Below are 19090 nucleotides of genomic sequence, written 5' to 3'. Positions count from 1 at the left end.
CACTGGCCGGGAGATTACAGCGCCGCTCTGTCACTCTGCCAGGATGGAGTACCCGGCTGAGCGAGTAGCCCTCTGACACACACACACACACACACACACACACACACACACACACACACACACACACAGACACACACACACACACACACTCTCTCACCTCACTGCTTCTCTTTGACGCGGCGTTTTCTCCACGCCGGCTACACTCAGTCACTCCCTCCTTCTTCATCCACTCTTGTCCCTTTACAGCTTTGTTGTAGCTTCACCACAGATTCTTCCCTCCTCCTCCTCCTCCTCCTCCTCTCTCTCTCTCTCTCTCACACACTCGCCTGCTGAGGTTTGGTTTGTCACGTCTCAGCCTCGGTGACCACATCACTCGACCCCTGCCGAGCCCGTCTGTCGTGACTCCTCGTGGTTTATCACTCGGCTCAGTGAACAAACACAAATACACGTTTGATTCGCTGATATCGGGAGAAGATTTGTTTTTTTATTTTCCAGTGTTTATTTTCCAAAGAGCCGAGACTGAAATTCACCAGACAAACATCCCCGGTCTGGTCTCTGGTCTCTGGTTGTGGACGGAAGCAGCTGCAGCCTGTTGAGCTTCTCATTTCACTTTTATATTCCACAGTCACACAATCACAGAATCAATAGTCTATTTAAAGTTGGGACAAGCTGTTTGTGTTTTTTAATATCGCACATTACACCAATTTTTATGTTTTCCAACGACATTGTCATGTGACTATTTTTTCCAATCAGGCCCGTGATAAAAGTTTAATTAGCTCATGATTGGTAATTACAGACCACCCAAGCACTGTGGGAACATTGGGTTTATTTTGGAAAAAAAAGGAAATGATATATGAACGCAGCAGTTGATTTGTTAGAATCTTAACACGCTTAACTCGTCTTTTTTAGTTCTCTTATCTGCAAACTTTAATTTTCACTCCAGTCTGAACCTGATCTCACGTCCTGATCTCAACCAGGAACCTGAAGCTGAACTCTGAGAACACAAAAGCACTAAAAGTAGAGTAATAACAGAATAAAAGCATGAAGTATGAATGCAGGGCTGCAAATAATGACCATATTCAATATTTATTCATCTGTTTATTAATGTTTGTGTCTATATCATGAGAGAAAATAGTGAAAAGGGAGTTTAACTATTTCTTGAAAGTCGAGGTGATGCTGCAGATCGATGTTTTTGTTTTAGCAGCTTTTTAAAAACCCAAAAAATAATAGTAATAATAAACAACACAATGAGTCAAATAAATAGTACAATTGTATGAAATTATCTGTTTATCGACTAATTTTCATGAATCCACCAACTTTTCAATTTTATTCTCCACATTGCAATATTCTTACAAATATCTGCACAAACTGAAATATCAGTGAAATAAATGAAAAATGACGTTTAAAATGATCAGAGTGATAATAACTGTTATGAGCTGTGCTGCATTAACACCAGAGTCATTTTCTTCACACAGAGAAACTCACGATGATGAACCCGTCATTCATCTTAATGCAATTTGCTTTGTTGTGTTACTTTGAAGAACAAAATCTTGATCATATCTCCCCCTCGAAGAAAAATGTTTGTAACTCAGCGTGACACATAAACATATAAAACTACAAGTGAAGCTCATTCTGTCTTTCATGCTTCTCTCTCAGCAACATGTCTCACTCTGAATCAAGGTCACGCTGCGTATTTATCAAATCAAACCTCTCAGGTTGTAGTTTTCCTCTCCTCTTCCTCAGCTCTGTGTTTCATGGCCCTCTGCTGGAGACTCGCTCGCTGCCTCCCGAGGGTTCTGCTCAACATGCCAGCGTGCGCCTCTCGTCACGTTGAATCTTTCCTTCTCGCTGTGTCGCTTGACCTTGGTTAATTCACGGCTTCATCTGCAGCTGCGGCAGGAAAAAAAAAAAACCTCACTAACTGCAGGTGCAGCCGTCGTGAAATAATAAGACGTCTTGTTATTACAGTTTCATTTTCTTTCAGCCCTGGAAAGTGTTTTTTTTTGCAAATGAGGATTTTTCGAATCACTTGTAAAGTGTCAGTAGACGTTTGCATCTCGGTAACTTTTAGAAGCAGGTTTAAAAATCACAATAATTACTGAATATTGTGATTTTTTTATTAATAATCTCCGGTTTACTTCATGAATCAGTTTCCATATCCTTGGGCCTACAACTGGTTTTAACCCTGTTGAAAGAACAACAATTCATCATAAGGAGCTGAACACATATTGGAGTGTAAAGACCATGTTTAACCAGGCTGTTCTCTCTCTCTCTCTCTCTCTCTCTCTCTCTCTCTCTCTCTCTCTCTCTCTCTTCCCTCGCTCAGGGCTGGCTCTGTGAGCTGCTCCGCTGGAAGGAGGATCCGTCCCCGGAGAACCGGACGCTCTGGGAGAACCTCTCCATGATCCGACGCTTCCTGAGCCTGTCGCAGGTGGAGCGCGACGCCATCTACGAGCAGGAGAGCAGCGCCGGGCAGCAGCAGCATCACAGCGAGCGGCCGGCGCACCTGATGCACATCTCCAGTGAGCAGCTGCAGGTGAGAGGACGAGACACCAGGACACTGAGACACAAAGACACTGAGACACTGAGATCAGGAATCAGGTTTTTTATGTTTAAACTAACTCTAAACCTAATATCCATGTATGTTATTATCATATCATCATTCAACACTGGATTTATTTATAGTAAAACATAAAAACAAGACAAATACAATTAAATACTGTTCAAATTGCACAGGTTTCCTAAATATTATCTTTCAAACACTTCTCACACATGTGGGAAACACATTTATATGAAAACACATCTGCACAGTTTCACTGGTGATAAGTTTATCAATCAGTTAATTAAGAGAAAAATCAATTGCAACTATTAAGATCATCAATTTTTGCTGGTTTTCTTATGTGAGTAAATTTGGGTTCTGATCAGTTTTTATCAATATTTTCTTGATATTTATAATTATTTAACAAACTAAATGATTCTTTGACCAGTTGTGAGAATAGTCACTGGATAGATGGATGAGTTTCTACCCGAGTTCATGTGTTCAGGAAGCAAGTGAGACACAAACAAACACTCCACTGATTAATCTCTGCTTATTGTAGCTGTGCAGATTCTCTTATTTTCCTCCTAATCGGAAACAAAGACGTTAAAAAATTAAAAAAAACATAATTTTCCCTCCGTTCATTTAATCTTTACCAATTTTCCCTGGAATTTGTAATAAGCAGCACTCTGGAATTTTTATGAACTCTTGTTAATTTGAAACAAAGCAACACTTAAAAAGTTCCACTTCCCAGTGAACGTCGTATCATTAGACTGAACTTATTTAATAAAGCTGCTTTATAAGAGACATCTGGCAGATGAAGAGGAAATAACACACGGGCTCCGTTAACGGTCGAAATATCTTAATGAAGCACAATAATACTTCTATTAAAAGTCTGAGCCGCTGCCGAGTGGCTGATGAGTTATTTGGTTACTTGGAAACATGGCCGGTGTTTCACAAAGGCTGCCATTATAAAGATATAAAGATATAAATAAGGTAATAGCATTTCTATCGCAAATCAGTTTCAGCAGCAGATTTGGAAAAAAGGGGGAAATGTTGTTTGTACTTTACGTGCAGGCACAAATAGTGTGAGATTGATAAAATGAGATTATTCCAGGTTTAATGTCGCAGTTTTACATCGTCCATAAGAGACGGGTGTTTAAATATTTTGTGCCCGTCCCTCAATAACACGATACATTAGCCAAATTAGCTCACATTCGCTCACCAACAACGATCATAGCTCGGTATATTGCTACTGTAAAATCACATCTCTGGGTGCATTTATGCAGCTGGCGAGCAGAGTCCTTCCAAAGTGCTGCTTCGCAAACTTCATCACGAATCACCTCGTCCACCGCGTCTGACTCAGGAGCGAGAATAAAGAGAGCACCCATTCTGCAGCGGGTCAATGGGGAGCTGCCCACTCGCTTCCCTCTCCAGCCGCACAATGAGACATTTTACGAGCAATGTGTCATGTGTTTACACTAACGGGATTGTGACGGCCCAGTGAAAGCCAGCCGTGGCGTTCTCGCACTGCGGCAAATCAGCCGCTCCATCGCTACGTGGATTGTGCACAGGGAGCTGGTTTATCACGGGCGGGCGATGGAGCCTGATAAGCAGCCGAGGCGATAATAGAGAGAGGCCGGTTTCCCTGTGAGTTCCCACTGTGTGCGGGAGCTGATTGTGTTGTCTGACTCCGTGTGTGTGTGTGTGTGTGTGTGTGTTGCTGAAGCCTCTGGCCCCACAATGAGAGACACAATCTCCCACCACCAAAAAAGGGAAGAAACACATATCTGCAGCGCTGATTACATTCAATGAGATATTACTTGGAACATTCCTTCCACCACACAGCGGCTCTCCCTCACAACTCAGTAGATTTAATGAAAGGTCTGAGTAGCCTCTTAAGCAGCGGGTGAGATTCGCCTAAAACGCCTGTCTGAGGAGAACCGAAAGTAAACTGAAAGCTGTTGTTGAACCATTTGGAGGATAAGCATGATCTTGGTCTCTTTGAAAAGTAACATTCTGAACTTTCAGAATCAGTCTACTAAGTGCTACTGACATTGAGTAATAGCAGTTGGAACACAGTGAAGTAGAAGGTTTTTATTTCCGCCTGAATATTTGTTGTTAAACAGAAGCCTGCAGATGACTCCAGCTGGGACTTATGAGCTGGAAAACACACTGGGACCCGAGCATGAAGCCTTGACTAGCCCACGTTCAAATTTGATAACAATACCACAGAAAATGAATATTTCACAGATTTTTTCCTAAGGGCATGTCTAGGCGTTTTCCACAAAGGCCATTTGGAACTATGGTAACCAACCAGGCTCAAAAGGCTTTTACACTCAAAATCATACTTTTATATAAAGGAGGCAAAACCGGTCATATGGTTTAAAATTTATACAAATAAACATCTTAGTGACTTGACTCTTAATTGTGCCGGCTGTGGGGATCGGATCTTGAAATGGTTTACATACGTCGAATCGGAAGAATCTGAGCTTTCTAATGATATGTTGCATCAGTATCTAGCGGTACGAGGCAGTTCTGAAAATAAGAATGTTTGAGGCTTATCGGCAGCACCGGCCCCCCCCGTGAGCCGGTGCTGCTTAGGTTCAGATGAGTGTTTGGTGATAACCCCCCCGGCTCTCCTCCCTCTCTCCCTCTCTCCCTCTCCTCCCTCTCTCTCTCTTCAGGCTCAGTCGCTCCAGCCCCAGCAGCAGCACCAGGCCTCCCTCTCTCTCCAGCACCCCTGCCAGCCCCTGTTGTCCCAGCAGCCTTTGCAGCACCTGCAGCCCAACGCCGGCCCCCGGCTGCCGCCCCGCCAGCCCTCCACCGCCTCTCCGGCCGAGATGGAGGACGAGTGCGGCCGCGGGGGGGGCATCAAGTCCCGCACGGGCGGCGGGAAGATCTCCCTGGAGGCGCTGGGCATCCTGCAGAGCTTCATCCAGGACGTGGGCCTGTACCCGGACGAGGAGGCCATCCACACGCTGTCCGCCCAGCTGGACCTGCCCAAGCTCACCATCATCAAGTTCTTCCAGAGCCAGCGCTTCTACGTCAACCACCCGGCCAAGGCGGCGTCCAAGGAGCCCGGGAGCAACCACCACCACCACCACCACCACCACCACAGCAGCACGGCGGCCACCACCAACACCACCAGCAGCAGCAGCGGCAGCAGCAGCAGCAGCAGCCCCCCCGCCTTCGAGGAGGAGCTGACGGACTTCCGGGAGGGGGGGGCGGAGCTTCTGAAGGAGCTGGAGGAGGGCACGCAGACCAACAACACCATCTTCTCCATCAAGATCGAGGAGCAGCTGGGCCGCGGCGCCGAGGCTCAGTGCGAGTCCGAGGCCAAGGAGTAGGACCCCCACCCGCCCCGCCGCCCCCCCACCCTGTCTGAACGTCCACTGAGAGTTCCCCTGTGCACACACACACACACACAGACACACACTGACTGAGCTGAACCAACACACTGCAGAGAACGTGTTTTTTAATCAGTACAAACTGTACGAGGAGAGTTTCTACTGTATCAGCCACAGACTCACACACTGGAAAACCCATTTCAGATTCAAGTACTACTTTTTGGATTTTGTAAAACTTGTAATATTCACTGTAAAGACTGATGCATCGTTTAAATAATCTGCACAAAAAAATATTCTAAGTATGTTGCCGTGGATATTTGCTGACTGCACTCTATGTCTGTTGTTTTACACTGACTTACTTTATCTTTTTTGAGCTACTGATTATTATTATTATTATTATTATTATATTTAAAAAGAAAAAAGTCGTGCCAGGACTTTGAATAGGTGTTTACGTACGTGATGTTTAACTGGATTTTAAAAAAATTAATTAAAAAAAAAGCAAATGAAATTGAGGACCAAGTGGTTGACAAGGCCTTAATGAGAGGTGACTGGTCTGGAGCCTGCCCCCCCCCCCCCCCCCCCCCCCAGCCCAGGGGCGTCTCCAAGAACAGCTCAGTCTTTACGTATTATTTGTTAGGGAGGAAATATAAATATATATATATATATATATAAATATATATATAAACAGATATTGTAACTGTAAAAAAAAAATACAGTCTTAAAGAAACTATGCCAACAATTGCCTTGTACTATACGGCACTGCCGATGTTAGATTATTTTGCAAAACCTTTGTCACTGTAACTTTCTGAATTTCCACACAGTTAGAAAATGTGAATTCCACCATGTTTTATGTTGTCCGACATTATTTATTTGCAGTTGATGCAGTGTTTCTGATGTAATTACTTCTTTTTTTTTTTAAAGAATTCAAGTTTTTATGTTCCGTAGCGCTTTTCTTTTTAAAAACTCCACCGATCTTTCATTTGTTTTTATTTTTGTTTTTATTTTATTTTCTATTTATAAATGTAATTTCGATGGGCAGTAAAAACAAAAAGTGTCTTAAACGTTTTAAATGGAGAAATGTGCTTTAAAGGTTGCCTATAAAAAGTGCTGTATGTCGAGCAACTTATGCTACAAGCTTCACGATTTAATGTTGTATGCAATTTTTACTATCATGCAAATAAGCTTAGGTAAAATGACTAACCTATAGAACACCTTAGAGAGAAAAACATATGCAATCCGTGTGAAAATCAATGTCTGCGATGTGTCTTCCTTTGGTTAACAATCCAATTCAAAAAACAAAAAAAACTATTCCTGTATAAATATCCTGTATAAAAGTGTTTCCTTTTTTTATGAGTTGATTTCGATGAGAACAGTTATTTTGTTACGACTGTTTTATAAGTGTTTCCTCGGTTCCCTCTCTTCAGAAATGTTCTAACTAGAAGTGGTTATTGATTGTTGATTACACAATTAAACTGTTTGTATTGTACCACAGATTTTTCTTGGCATTAACTCGACCAGACTCTTTTGACACCAGAGGCTTTTTTTTTTTTTTTCTCCTCCTCTTCCTCTGGAAACAAGAAAAAAAAAAAACAGAAAACAAGGAGCGATGTAAATTGTTTTAAAAACCCACTGCTGAGATTCCGGCTCCAGACTCATTCCGCTGAACACGTTATTTGTAATAACTGTAAATATCACATCTTATGAATCATTGATTGTTTATTACTGTAAATATATTTGAAGTTTGTGCAGCAGCAGCAGCAGCTCACGAGGAGGATCTGAAGTTTCTGTGGTGGCTCGTGGTCTCAGAGCGACTGGGCCCGGGCTCTTCTTCTGCTTCTTCACTGCTCCTGCTGAGTGTATCTGAAGCACCTGTGAAAAAACCTGAATAAAGAAATGTTTGGGGTGTGAACACCTGGAGTCACGCAGCCGTCTGCAGGGAGTCTTCACCTCGCTGTGAACCGCAGGTGAGGCCGGGGGAGTCGGCACCTTGAGGAAATTACCCTTCGCCTGTTAACACCCTGAGAAATGTGCCAGTCTCGGCCGGCGTTTCCTTCATGTTCTGCTATATTCTTCTTTTTTCCATGAATAAAAAAGCCAGAGTGTAACAGTGTGTGTTGTTCAGAGGAAAAGAAAAACAGATTCTTACAGACGTGTCAGTTAAAGGTGGAGAGGCGATGTATAACTGAACTACTTCAGGAAGAAGAAAGGCAACATTACGCTGCATTATTTTCTGACTCAGACATTAAAGTGACAAAAAGAGATGAAGGCACCAATAACAAATATTAAAAAGGATTAAAAAAGTCCTTTGCGTTTGGGATCAAGTTGTACAAAAGGAACTCTGATTTCCACGAGATTTTGTGACTCAAGGAATGATCCATTAAAATTTTGGTGCAATTTTTCCACTTTCTTTACAAGATATTATCTTTACTGCTTATTCTTCAAGGGCGGCCTAACCTTTGACCTTGGGCAGGTTGCAATCATATCACAGTGTTAAAACAACCTTACACACGTACAGTAGATTTAGAGACTTTGACCTTTCAATTTGTTTATTAATTGCTCTCTTGCCGAGTACACTTTAATGACTTGCATTTGAAAAGTTCAAGGGATTTCAACGTTTTTTATTCAACTAAAGTATACATAATGTTCAGTACAATATATACAGTACATTGTCATTAATTAAACTAACTCCAGTGGTTGGAAGACGGCTGAGAACCCAGAGAAAACCCACACAGACACGTGGAGAACGTGAAAACTCCTCACAGACAAACTGGGACTCGAACCACGAACCTTCTTACCTCCTTTTAGGGAACTGATCCACGAGTGTGTGTAACTTGGTGCAGCTTGTTTTGAATTTAATGATTCTAGTTATTCGTTGAATAGTTTTTAACACGTGACGAACATTTCTGGATCTGTGAGGTCACTAAAGGGGATTTCTGGGTGGAGGAGAAACTTTTAAAAAAAAGTTTTAAACTCATTAATCAAGTTAAATATCTTCAAAAGTGAAAAAAGAAATGAAAAAACACCGTCAACACAGAAATGTTTTCAGCAGACGCTTCATTGAAGTGGATCTCAGGTTGAGAAGGTTCACGACCATGGGAGCTGCAGTTCTGTGCTCACACACACACATAGACACACACACACACAGACACAGACACACACACACACACACACACACACACACACACACACACACACACACACACACACACACACACACATCAAAGACTTTCCCAGATGTGAAAATAGAAATGATAATCACAAGAAGAATGGTGACTGATGAATCACTGACTCTCACCCGGGGCTTCTCATGCTGTGGCTTATTTAAGAAATTAGCCGTCTACAGAAGACAAGTTTCCCAGGAAGCTCTCGAACTGGAGCTGACGTCTCGTCCTGCTGGGAGACGCTGGTTCTACTGGGGATGTTTAGAGAAATGATAAATGTCATGGCAACATAACTGACAGAGGGCAGGGTCACTGAGTTACTGGAGTTCAAACCACAGACTGACTCATACTGATGCTGATGTAGTGAGGGAATCAAATTCCAATACAGATGTAGTGGCTGATACAAAGAGATTTCAAGATTTCTAGGTTATTATCAAACCCTTATGACAGAGAAATGTAATCCAGACTTGATATTTTATTGTTGAACTATAAACTTGACTAAGAAAAAAATTAGTTTTTTATGTAAGATTTTAAACAAATTCACATCTCTTCTGCATGGATCAATCCTGTTTAATATAAAACATCAACATGATCATGTTGTATTTTTACTGGTCCACTGAGAAACCGGTCCAGTCCAAATCCAGTCAGAGGTCGCCCCCAATAGAAAGCTGAAAAATAATCAGAATTTATATAAATAAAAACAAGGGTCACGTCACTCACGTGTATATACATAGATCTACCACGCAGAGACACAAACAACAATGGAGGAGAGAGAGCATTTTTCGAGTTGGAAATACAATCACTATTTTGAGTATTTGTCAGCTGAAGATGGAAATATCAAGGTTCGTTGTACACTCGGTGCGACAAAGTGATATCAAGCTACAAAAACACGATGTCAAATTTGAAGAAACATTTGGAGTCGCAGCTAGGGTTGCAAAGGGGTGGAAAGTTTCCATGGGAAGTTTAGCTCGGGAATTTTAGGAATTTTGAAAAAAAAATAAATACGCAAATTAAACGCTGAGCAATAAAAACATCATTCAAAACTCTATTTTAAAGATGTATGGAACGTTGAGTTTCAACCCTCCACTGTGCATTCTTCCATCACATGCACAGATAACTCCCAGCATGCTTCACTCTACAGCAGGGCTATTGAGGCCTGCTGTCTTAAATATTCAAACAAGAAATGATGTTCAGAACTGACACATTACAGCTGATGTTGAGCTTCATTCAACCAGAGACTCACGAGTTTTGATTTCACAAGTTAAATAAAATTGACAAAAGTTCTTTAACCTCTTAAACTCTTTTCCAACCTCCAGTGGATTAATCTGCTCAAACTCGTCTCGTGCTGCCAAGCGTGTGAAAGTGTCTAATCGGATGCAGAATATTATATTATTATTAAGTTGTATTATATGAAGTATGTTTTAGGAATAAAGTTTGAACCTTGGAGTAGATGCGAGTCTATCTGACGTCACAGTAACACATCTTGTTATAATCCAGGGTTTAGGTAAGTCCTGCTGGGCCTTCAGTACTGTACGGGCCCTCGAGGGCCAGTGGGCAAGGGAAACAGGGAAGCTCCTGGACCTCAGCACCCAGAACCTGGTGGACTGTGTCGTTTCAGACAGAGATGGGGGCTGGACTACGAAGGCCTATGACTACATCATAAAGAACCAGGGCATCGCCACAGAGGCATCGTACCCCTTCACAGGACGGGTGAGTGTGTGCTGCTTTGAAGACACTGGAAAGTGAAGTAGAGTTATTCCGTCTCCGAGGTATGTCACTTTCCTATCTACTAAATCTACTAAACCAAAGCCAAGACCACAGGAAAGCTGGTGGACCTCAGCCCCCAGAACCTGGTGGACTGTTCCGGCAAATACGGAAACGGGGGCTACACTACAAAGGTCTACGATTACATAGTAAAGAACCAGGGTGTGGCCTCAGAGGCCTCGTACCCATACACAGGATGGGTCAGTAGATGGAGATGTTTTAAATCATTTAGCATCAAAACTACTGAAGTAATTTTTTTCTTGAAACTTGGTGGAAGTTGTAGGACATTGACCAATGAAGATCTGAGTGGATTCAATAAAGTTGAAGTATGTTTTAGGAATAAGTTTGAACCTTGGAGTAGATGCAAGTCTATCTGACGTCACAGTAACACATCTTGTTATAATCCAGGGTTCATGTAAGTCCTTCTGGGCCTTCAGTGCTGTAGGGGACCTCGAGGGCCAGTGGGCTAAGAAAACAGGGAAGCTCCTGGACCTCAGCCCCCAGAACCTGCTGGACTGTGCTGTTGCAGACGTAGATGGGGGCTGGACAAGCAAAGCCTACGATTATATCGTTCGAAACCAGGGTATCGCCACAGAGGCATCATACCCCTTCACAGGACGGGTGAGTGTGTGCTGCTTTGAAGACACTGGAAAGTGAAGTAGAGTTATTCCGTCTCCGAGGTATGTCACTTTCCTATCTACTAAATCTACTAAACCAACTGGAAAACATCTTTCAGAGAACAGGGCTACATCAAGATGTCGTGCAACAAGAACAACCAGTGTGGCATCGCCTCGTACTGCTGCTCTCCTCAGATAATGGGAGGAGCTAGAGGAAATAGCCGCGAGGAGAAAATCCGGCTCCTCTTGGTGAGAGTTCATGCTCTCGAGGTACAGAAACGAGAAGTGATAACACAAAATGCTCAAAAGTTTTCTTCTTCCATGAAATGTGGGAATTCCTGGAATATTTTGTTATTATTTGTTATAACTACTTCTACCTTCTCTGTCACAGCTGGGGCGACAGCTGGGGCAACAAGGGCTTCATAAAAATGGCGCGGAACCGTGGCAACCTCTGCGGCATCGCCCTCTTGGCCACCTACCCCACCATTTATCAACCAACACCGAAATGAAATTCTTGATCTGCCCCGACATTTTCCTCTTTCCCTAGTTCAGGAAATGTTATTATGTTCATTTGTTAAATGTTATTTTGTAATATTGTTAAAGTAAAAAGGGACTGTTAAATTAAAAAGAAAAGAAAGTTATTTAAGGTTTAAGACTGTTATAAAACAATAATCAATACAGTGAATATTACTTTTACTTATGGGGAATTACAAGTAAAGGGGGAGGAATGTTATGTGTTGTTATTCAATTAAGTTTGTTCCCTCTGGGCCTCCGTAATGCCCCACTGTTTACCCCATTGAATGCTGGGTATTCTCTGTCCTGTGAAACACCGAGTAAAGGATGCACGTTAAAATCATCACGGTCACCTGACTATCATTCCTTAGTTGTATTAGTATCGAGTGTGCGATACAACACTAACACTGCCCCAACATTTAATGACATCTTTCCTGGGCCCTGTGTAGCAGTTAGAATGTTAAGAATGTACTGTATTTTATTTTTTTATTTAAATTTTTTATTTGTATTTGTGAATTTTATTATGTTATTATTTTACGGCAGCCTTTGATGTGGATGTGTTCTATTTTGTTCATCCATATTGGATTAATCCACAGGTGTAATATGTTCTCTAGAATTTCCTCACATATTATTTTTTTTATATCTTACTGTTGTAAGAAAGGTGCTCATGCCAGAATGTAGAATGTGGGAGACAGCCAGTGCATTGAACTATTTATTGTTACTGCAGTTGATTGACTTTATTTTAAGAAACTTTCTTTGGGGATTAAACCATCGTGAAGCAACATTTCTACAAGGCTAATAAGTCGTTTATTGTTTAATTGTTTAAGTCGACTTAAAGCAGGAATCTTGCCCTCATGAGTCACTAGAGATCTTTCTGATTTATGTGTTATTCTAACACTGGAGACACAATTTTCAAGCTGTTAACATTTTTAACTCCGCTTCACCTTTGCCGACTTAACATAAATGTACAATTTAAACTTTTCCACTCGAGACTTATGCAACACCTTAAACCCACTTTGAGGAAAACGCCTCGAATGAACTTATTTCTATTTATTTGTTGTAACTACTTTGTAACATCCATGAATTGTCTTTTTTTCAATAGTCTTTCTGAGTTTCTTTCTTGATCTGATGAACTTAAGTCTTGATTATCAGTCTGAAGAACAAACTGGTGTCAGATGTGATGACAGTGAAGACACTGATATAAACTCCTGACTGAGTTTGAAGACATTTCTGTGAATAACAATCATCACTGCTGTCACTGAGCTCAAGTTAAGGCAAGTGGTCATTTTGCATTACAAATGGATGAATCTATAGAGATAATAAGCAAAGTCGTTTTACTCGTATTCGTGAAACGTGTGTGGGACGGGGACTTGCAGGAACAATTTCTCTGCACAAGAGAGCTCCCTACTACTACGACTGCAGAGGACATCTTCAGCTCCGTGGACTTGTGTTTGAGTTCAGTGGGACGAAGCTGGGACATGTGCGTCGGTATATCTTCTGATGGCGCTGCCTGCATGGCAGGAAAAAACTTGGGTTATGTGAGGAGAATACTTGAGAAAGCGCAGAATGCAACTTTGAACCATTGTTTTCTACATAAAATTAAATCAAAAACACAGAAAAACTAACTGAAAATAAAATCAAAAACTGAAAACACGAGACGGCGTCATTCGACCCTCTTAGGTCTTCTTCAGGTCTTATTAGGCAAGTGAAAAAGCTAAATATGTCTATCTGAGCTGTGAGGTCCTTCCACTACAACGTTCAGAGCAAGAGTGACTGAGGAGACTCAAGGCTCCTCTATTTATAGGCTGCCTCTCACAGGCTCCTCCCCCTTGTCTATTCCACTGTGATCCTTTTATTCTATAACTGTGTATAAAAATAAACATATTTATACATATTCTCATTCATGATGCCGTGTATCTATGAATATATTATATTTTATTGGACTTAAGTGATATATTTATTTATTTATATTCTATTTAAATAAAATTGTGACTTGTGACTTTAAACTAATTTCATATCGATAAACTGTGATGTTTTAAATCACATATCAAATGACATGTTATTAATTTTAGTCATGTATAGTTTTTGTAATAAATCATGTTATTACAACTTTGTGACATCTACGAATTGTCCTTTTTTTAATAACTGAACTGTGACTTGTGATTTTAAGCAAATTTCTTATAGATTATAGATAAAGTATCATAGGAAGACGTAGTTGGCGGCATATTTTCAAGGATCACAACATAAAGAGCTTCTGCTATTCATGGCCCCATCGGTTTGGACGCGACCACCTGACAAAGTACTACCACAAGTAACATTTTTAATTCGAAAAGATAATGACACTCTCAAAACACATTTTAAAAGTCACAAATGACGAAGTAAAAGCATCAGCAAACTAAGTCATAATAAAAACATTGTTATTAAAACCCGCTGAAAAGGGGATTGTTGTTATAATATTAGGAAGAGATCAATATGTTATGGAGGCCCATAGGCAATTAGAGAATACTACATATTCCAAAAAGCTTAACGAACCCATATATTTAAAAACCATACCTGTCCTTCATAGCATTTTAGGGAAGAGCCAACCGAGGGCTAGGAGATTTTATATGCGCCCAAAAATTCATAAGGATCCCGAAAAATGGACTATACCACTAGAATCGCTCCAGGCCGGCTAATTGTATCTGACTGTGGAAGTGAAACGTACCAAACAGAAAAAATGTATCGATTATTATCTCAATCCATTGTCAATAAAACACCCATCTTATATTAAAGATACATATCCCTTTACAGACATTGTTAAAAACCAACAAATCCCTCCAATTTCATCATTCATCACCATGGATATAGACAGCTTATATATCAATATTGACACCAAAGCGGGACTATTGGCTGTGAAAAACATTATGAAAAAATATCCTAACATCAAAAGGCCGGATCAGAGAAACAATAAATCTTTCATAATCAAACTCAATTGTTTGTTCTATGAAAACATTTTAATGAAAATGATTTACAGTAAGAGCCATTAATTGGAAAATGTTACTACAAGTACCAGCACTCTTTGGTGTATTCTTACATAAACATATCTCCAGCTGGAAATTTTTAAGTTTTCCTCTAAATACCGTTATTACACCGTAATAATGAAATGTACGCACTCTCCATATATCGGTTTTGTAACTGGCACCAAAGTCAGTTTCTCCGATGAGTCTCTCAGAATAAAAATGTAATGTCTGTATAATTTATAACAGTGCATCATATTTTATCATCATGTTTGTTCTGTCAAACCTTTGTCTGTAAAACAAACCTGTAAAATAAAGGAGTCGCAAATATTTTCTTTTTAAAATGTGGTAATGAAATGGAAACGCTCCAGTGTCTCAGGGGAGAACTTCAGTCCCAGAAAGAGAAGTGACGATTTGAATTTGAGGAAATAATTCAGTCGAACTTTAAAGATTTATAATCGGTTGAAGTGTTTATCTTTGCACTTGTGCAGGACGGACACAGTTAAGGACGCCCCCCCCCCACTCCCAGAGTCACGAAGACGTCAATCAGCTGAGCACATTAACACTTCACAGACGACTGGAAGGAACCAGGAGTTTGGCTGAATGCAGATGAAGTGGCAGCGTTGTGTTGTTCCCGCTTAGTTTGTGTCGTACATCAGTAAACGTTTCCCTGAAGGTTCGATCCCCGGCTCCGTCTCCGTCCCCGTCCTCCTTCCTCCCGTCTCCTAATCCGTCGCATGTGATGCTGGAGACGCCAACGTTCAACAATTAAAAATAAAAAAAATCCTGACAATTTTACAGCATCATGAGGACGTGTAATTGTGTTGCTGGCAGAGGACGAGCTCGGCGGGAAGAGGACGTGAGATGAAACGTTCCGAGGACAAGCAGGTCAAACATCTCGTCCTCGCCGGGACAAATGTTCTGTTTCCAAATTGAGATAAAAAGCCTGAATTTGATTTGATTTGAAATTAATTCGATGAACTGATTCGCTTTGTTTGCAATCACACATCGGTCATTAGACGTTTGTCCAACACCTCATGCTAGACACATTTTTTTTACCCACAATGCAGTGCCCTGAACGCACCAGTTTTCTGCATGTGGAGCTTTTAACCATAGACATATATAAAGACTAGATGTCTCGTTTGACGGAGCCGGACGTCACCACATGGCGGCCATCTTGCTAGGGGGCAGCTTGCTCACCCATAACATTGTGTTGGTAGTGGTAAATAACCATAACTTGCTCAATTTTCAACCGATTTTGAAACAATCTGGTTTGTTATAAACGTCAGAGATGTAGATATGACACTGCATACTTATGAATAATTATGTTATTTTCTAAAAAAAATTAATAATAATAATTATAACCAGACCGTTTCAAAATCGGTTGAAAATTGAGTAAGTTATGGTTATTTACCACTACCAACACAATGTTATGGGTGAGCGAGCTGCCCCCTAGCAAGATGGCCGCCATGTGGTGACGTCCGGCTCCGTTGGCCGGCAACGCAGACGAGACATCTAGCCTTTATATATGTCTATGCTTTTAAAGGCCTGCTGCAGATTTACTGGGCAGCAACTTGTTTTTGCCGCGTTGAGCTGCAGATTAATAGGGACGCTACACTCAGGTTACCGCGGCACATCATCGGCAGGTCGGGCTCGTGCAGTCGAGTCCTCGGTGACTACCCATCAGCCCCTGGGACTGCGCAGTAAATCAAACAGGAAATGCAGCAGAAAGCCTAATAAAGTTATTCTAATGATAGCAATCTCCACGGGACCCAACGTGGATCAGAAACTTCTTCCTTCTCCTTCTCTCTCGTCTGCCGAGAACCAAACATTTTTCTCAACCTCCGGATGTGGAGAAGCGGAAACTGAAGGTTAGAGGTGTGGAAATTAATAACATTAATCACGGAGTTGCCTCCTCCTCTCCTGCTCTTTGCCTTCCGGTTTTGAGGAGACGAGATTAAACATGAACCAACTCAGGAGGGATTCGAACCGTCCGTCTGATCACGTTCATTCAGCAGCATCTCGCTCACATGAATATTTATGCTCATTTCTGGAAATACATCCTTGTCTGACTGACTTTATTAATATCTTCTAATTTTCATTAAGATTCCATGCACTTTAATCCGGTTGGTTCCAGTCTTGTGAGAAGTTGGTGGAGTTGTCGGTCGGTTTCAAACGGCCTCAGCGGTGACGTGGGACATTCCAGGTTGTGTGTTTGTGTTGGAGGCCGACGCCCCCTGGACGCCGCTCTCACCTCGCTGCTCGCTCTCAGTCACAACAGCTTTTGTGTGAAGTTTGGCTTCAGACACAACAAGACGCCGGCGGCTCCACGCAGCTCAGACCTTCCACCTCTGGTTACGCTTCAACGTGAATCTGCAGCTGAGTGTTGTGGAACGGACGAGTGGATCTGCTGAGTCATCTTCAAACAGCCGCCTCTCACCTGAGCTCAAAGACACTGATTCACCTTGTGACATCATCAGGAGGAAGGAGTTTTTGTTTCAGTGTCAAGTCACGTGTCCCGAAACGCCTCCAGCCCACATGAGCTCACTAGACTCCACACATCTATAGATCTCTAGATGTAGAATCTGTTGACTTCTGGTTTCTATTCCTGTTTTGACCAATCACGTTTGAGGGAGACAGTCCGTGTGGAGATTGAAGGAGGAGAAACACATTGACTGACATCCATCGGTTTAGTTTATCTGCTTTCATAAGCACATAGTTGTGAGAAGAGATGAGCTGAAACGTTGTCTGGAGCGAAAAACACAGAGAAAAGGTTTGGGTGTTGAGTAATTTTGTGGAGAAATATTCAAATCGTGTGATAAAAGAAAAACAGGAAGTGACAGGAAACATTCTGCAGATATTCAACACATAAATACGATTATTAAAAAATGGACAATAAAACTAAAAATGCATTTCACTACAAAGCAATGAAGTTTTCCTAAGCAGGAATAAAACGAGAACAGATAATATTCTTCACCTACGTTTGTATAAAACATCTGAGTCAGTTTTATATTAAATATAGTACGGAAAAGTATTAATATTAAATTATATATGTTGGATTTCTCTCTGTCATTGCTCCCGTAATTAAAAAAATATATATATTTAAACATTTCATTTGCTATTAAAAAATATCTTTATTATATTCTGTTATTCACACTAAAGCTAATATTATTACCTCTCTGTATTTTTGTCACGCTAATATCTGTCCATGTTTTCTTCTTTTGTGCAAGTATTGAAGATTTTCTATTTTTTGTATTTCAATTTTCTGTTATACTTGGTTGTCTGTTCAAGCCGTTCTGATTTAAATTATGTATTTTGTATCTATGTTGTGTGAGATGAACCGAACTAAACTAGAAAATCCATCCAAAGTTAAAGATATAGAGTTAAAATATTAATACATGTTTGTTCTGCTGCTTCCTTTGTCTGGTTGTGAGAAGTTATTAATAACTGTGCCGCCTGCAAAACAGAAAAAATCCTGGTGAAAATGATCTCATCTCTATTTATTGAGTCCGCGGCCTGTTGTTCATTTCCTAGGAATTTAACTGAAGTGGCCTCTTGTTATTTGAAGCACTAATTGAACTCATTTTCCTTTTTCCAAACCTGTCTTCGCACTTTCATTTTAAAGCAATAACTGGTGGATGAGCAGCAGCACTCAGCGGGCGCCACTCGTCACAATGGTTCCACTCATGCATTGACCAAAACAGACTCGACAGGGAAAGTTGCATCACAGGTTTTTCAGGCGCGTCAAAGTGCCACTTATCAGCCTGAATAACATTTATTATATTCAGCTTGTTTTTCATCCAGATCCTGATTTTTGCTTTGAGCCATTTTCACGGAATTTAGCAGCTTTTGACTTTTTCCCACAAAGCTTTTCATTCAAACCGAGACCTTTCCAATAAAACTCCCCACACACGAGCCGGGGGAGAAGCCTGCTTTGATTTTAGCTAAAGGTCCCGAAACCAAGAAGGACCTCTGCAATATTTGAACCTCACTGAACTTAACGCGGTGGATTTAGGTTAAAGCGCCTTCGCATCTGTGCCGGTGTGTTTGAAGACGGGAGTTGCGATGACGCTGATCCTGGTGAAGTCGACCGATCTGCACGGGGGGGGGGGGGGGGGGATGGGGGGGTGGATACTTCATTCAGGCACTTCTT

General features: G+C 41.3%; 1 protein-coding gene across 1 annotated transcript in view; it reads left to right on the top strand.

The window, feature by feature from the left end:
* Positions 1-5886, top strand: part of satb1b (SATB homeobox 1b) — a 64835-nt gene extending 58949 nt beyond the window's left edge. Inside the window, exons 12-14 of the mRNA XM_061081567.1 lie at positions 2327-2536; positions 4903-4911; positions 5224-5886. Of these exons, the coding sequence (XP_060937550.1) occupies positions 2327-2536; positions 4903-4911; positions 5224-5886 (882 nt within the window). The remainder of the gene's footprint in view (positions 1-2326; positions 2537-4902; positions 4912-5223) is intronic.
* The last annotated feature ends 13204 nt before the right edge of the window (positions 5887-19090 follow it).

The sequence above is a fragment of the Limanda limanda genome, chromosome 11 (genome assembly GCF_963576545.1).
Source record: "Limanda limanda chromosome 11, fLimLim1.1, whole genome shotgun sequence".
NCBI classification, from domain to species: domain Eukaryota; kingdom Metazoa; phylum Chordata; class Actinopteri; order Pleuronectiformes; family Pleuronectidae; genus Limanda; species Limanda limanda.
The sequence above is the reverse complement of the archived record's forward strand: the minus strand, read 5'-3'. Positions and strand labels throughout refer to the sequence as shown.